General features: G+C 49.2%; 1 protein-coding gene across 1 annotated transcript in view; it reads right to left on the reverse strand.

The window, feature by feature from the left end:
• The window catches only part of T265_03749 (hypothetical protein), a gene marked incomplete at both ends in the record, with an annotated part of 5427 nt that extends 1627 nt beyond the window's left edge, over positions 1-3800 (reverse strand). Inside the window, one exon of the mRNA XM_009168296.1 lies at positions 447-3800. Within this exon, the coding sequence (XP_009166560.1) occupies positions 447-3080 (2634 nt within the window). The remainder of the gene's footprint in view (positions 1-446) is intronic.
• Positions 3801-3802: the final 2 nt, after the last annotated feature.

Raw genomic sequence — 3802 nt, forward strand, 5'->3', positions numbered from 1 at the left:
CTCGTTTCAGAGAGTTCGGTGAATTCGTTGCTTGGCAACGGTTGTTTACCGAATCTCTCCCTCTCAAAGCGATGACCACTCAATCTGTTCCAAACATCTTCCAATTGCCTTGATACCGCCTTTCTTGTTCAGGGGTTTCCTGTGTATCAATGCGTAAACCTGGTGTTTTGCATGGAGATAACCTGTGTTCTTCTGCATTACGACTACAAGTACTCAGATCTATGAACACCTGTACATCGAGACCCATGCGAAGGTAACGAGTATATTACGAACAGAACAAGTTCAGCACTAAGCTTTGATCCGTCCGTTGACCGTAGATGAATGGATTATAGCAGCTGGCTTCATCCGGTTCTACACCTACCGAACATGTCCTCTGTTATACGTCCGTTCTCAATGTTACCAAGATTTCATAAGCTACATTCTAGAAATGAGAAAACCCAACTCACCGACAAGAATCCCATCTCCCGCTCGGTTGATTCCGGCTGTATGTACGTCAGTATCCTTGAAGTCCTTTCTCCAGATTGGCGGAATCGGTAGCGTAGATCCAAACCGGTTTGTGAACTCTTCTCTGAACTGTCGCGAGCCTGACGAGTTGCTTCCTGTCGACCTGCGGTCAGACGGAATGCGTCTTCATCAGAGACGAATTGAGTGCACTTGTTCTCGTGCGCTGTACCGAGTGTGTGTTTTTGTATGATTCTGATGAAGTCTAGACGACTGGACGCGGTAGTTTGTGTAGAAACGTCTACTTTTGAATGCCGACGGGTTGTTGGTGTCACTGGAATTCGCGATTTTCGTCGGGTTTGCTCCTCAAGATGCAAATCAGATGTGTGTTCGTAGGTCACTTCTAGGGGCTTCTCACTCGTTGAACAGGATGGAAGCTCGTGAGTACCAACACCCAGGCCTAATGAATTGCCTGGGGGTTTTGCGTTAGAGCCAGCCTCTGACTGATCAGTCGAGTGGGGGAAAGCTGTTCGTGTAAATTCAAGCGACTGGTAGGTCGCTGGTGAGACACGTGCTGATGTCGCTGATGCGCCCTGGTTACGGGTAGCGCCCCTGATAGTCTTGCGCTTGTCTGATTGCTGTGTTCGTTTTACTGCGCGTCCTAAACCCTTCACATCTGTGGGCACTCTGGTGTTGTCGAAACCATTCAGCTGAACGTTTTCCACTCGGGATCTTGACGACGTCGCATTCCAGACCGTGTTAAACTGGTCAACTTCTTCAAAAGAAGTCGTTGAATACCATTCGGTTGAGGTACTAGTGGTTTCATATTCCTTCGGATGAACAATCGATTTTGGCTTGTCATTTACTGCGCTCAGTCGCCGTACCATCGAATCTCCCAAGTAATCGATGGTCTCATGCAAAGCGCTTTCCGACGACGATCTTGTCCTGTCGCCAGGAAAACCTGTCACAGTGTCTCTTGGCATCTCAGCTAACACTGAAGTTATAGGCAGATGGATAGAAGACGCGGCTGGCGGATGCTCGCTTCCTATCTCATCACGTTTGAACCGTCGCTTGCAAGTAAATAAGTCCGATCGTTCGGCAGGAAGCGAATTCGTCGTGATGGTCGAGCAAGGGATCGTATGAGGAGCTGAACCGTCGAAGTTGTACCTAGTCCTTTGGTACTCAGTGTCAAATGCGGGCGATTCTCTACCAACCACAGCGTCGATAAGGGACTGCTCAAGACAAGTCGTATGTAGTGATTCACCTGGAGCCGTGTCGGCCTGCCCTAGCAGTCCGGTTGACAACTCTTCAACAGGGAGATAAGTCAGTGGTGATGCGGTGCTCGAAATCGAGAAGGGCTCAAAGATCGAAGTTTCTGACTTGTGCGGCACATGAAACAATCTATCGGAACCATTATCTTGCGTCTGTGGGACCACGCTCTGGCGTTCTTCGACTTCATTTAAGGCGTAGAGAGGTGAGGTCTGCGGTTTTTCATTCAAATCGGAAACACCCATTTTGGTTGGCCCAATGTTTCGTGCACAGGGTATAGACACTCGAGTTTCAACCACATGAGACTCTGCATCTGAGGCCACATTACAAGCGACAGAACCACGCCGATCAGTAGGTGGCGTCGAGGGCATCCACACTTCCTCTCTGTCTAACAAGATTTGACCGGTTTCGGATTGTGTCGAAGGTCTCTCGCTCCCAATCGGTTTCATCTGTCTCGGAGATAAAGGCTGGATTGTCGAATTCAGGGAAGTTTTAGGTTTGGTCGCCTCCGAAAATGGCGTAGAAGTCTTTTCCCAGTCGTCCATGGGTAGCTGAGGAGCAAATCCGTTGTGGTCAGCACCTTTGGTTGAATGAGAGTCTTCCATCAAAGGATAGGCTGAATTCTCCATCACTGGATCCATCCGTGGGCAAATGTTGAATGAATTTTGGGGAGGTAACCTAAAGTCACTTTCTTTCGGGTGTGGATGACTCTTGAAACTTCCCGTTTCCACGTATGGTATGCTTAAAGGTGCACCAGCTGCATCTCTGGATAGGGTGTCTCCAACACTGCCAGCCGTCAGATCTGGCGATTTGTGGTAATCTACTTGTTCAAGTGACGTCAGCACCGTCGGAGATGTATTCGATGAAACATCGCCAAACTCTGCTACGATGCTGCCTGCATCCTTCTGAATGGGGACTCTAGATTGGGGAAATGCAATCGCTTCCGTTGGATAAGATTCGGACTTTCCGTCTGTAGTCCCGTACTTCACAGAAGGCTCACCTGACTTTCCGACGCTTGCCCAGTATTCTGCGTCACTAACAGAGGATGACCAAACGGTATCTGAAACGTCTGGAGTGTTTTCTTTGCCGTGAGGTTTTGAACCCTCTGACAACCGCTCATTCTCAATCAGATAATAAGGTAGCCCTACTTGGGGTTCCTTGGCCCTCCAATAGGAAACATTCGGGCGTTGATGATCGACTTCCGGAGATTCGATACTCGTTTGATAACTCCCGGGCCATGCGGTGGTGGGTTGCAAGCTGAGTTCGATCCCTTGCGTAGTCGGTTTTGGAACAGTAGCAACGAAATCAGCCGGGCCAAGTGGAGCACGGCAGGAACCATCTGGTCTATTGATTTCATTAGTTCCATACATTTGGTTGAAGTACGGGACATGCGCCGAAGACAGTGTGGGCAGGTAAGAATCATCTACTCCTGAAATAGCATTTTGAAGAGTACTGGGGGGCGTGACAAGTTCAGAAACGAATGGTAGCCTCAATGCGATGGATGCATTTTGTGACTGGGTTGTAGGAGGACCGCCGGCTGTAGAACTGGTCGTGCCTGAAGTGGCGGGCGCCTCAGCATCACCAGCTAAAAACACAGACTGAGTACCAATAAACACATGTCGTCCTGGTATCTTCCGTTTTGCCTTCCGGATTCTACGTGGAAGGTTTTGTTGCGTCGCGGGATTCGTAGGCAGAACTGGCACGTTCTTGAGGAACCGACCACTCTCAAGAAGCGGGGCGGAACACACATTGTCCAACTCGATGAAGCCATTACTGTCGTTGGGAAATGCGTCCGCATTTGAGGGTACAAGCGACGGAATACCGGGATGATGCTCGGAAAAGGAGACCACACTTCACAAGGATCTGTTACACCATTCAGGAGATCAGTATTCCTAATGACATTATGCTCGACACCATAAACATTACCGAGAACAGGCATAATCGACAAACGAGGACCAAACACATAAGGAGGAGAAATCTGAGGCCGAGAGGAACACAAAGAAGGAAGGTCGCGACCACCACCTAAATTCCACGAGCTAACGAAAGGACCATCAGCAAAAATCAAGTTATCTTGTTCTGGTCCCGCTGCGTC

Source organism: Opisthorchis viverrini (assembly GCF_000715545.1).
Source record: "Opisthorchis viverrini unplaced genomic scaffold opera_v5_54, whole genome shotgun sequence".
In the NCBI taxonomy this organism is placed as follows: Eukaryota; Metazoa; Platyhelminthes; class Trematoda; order Opisthorchiida; family Opisthorchiidae; genus Opisthorchis; species Opisthorchis viverrini.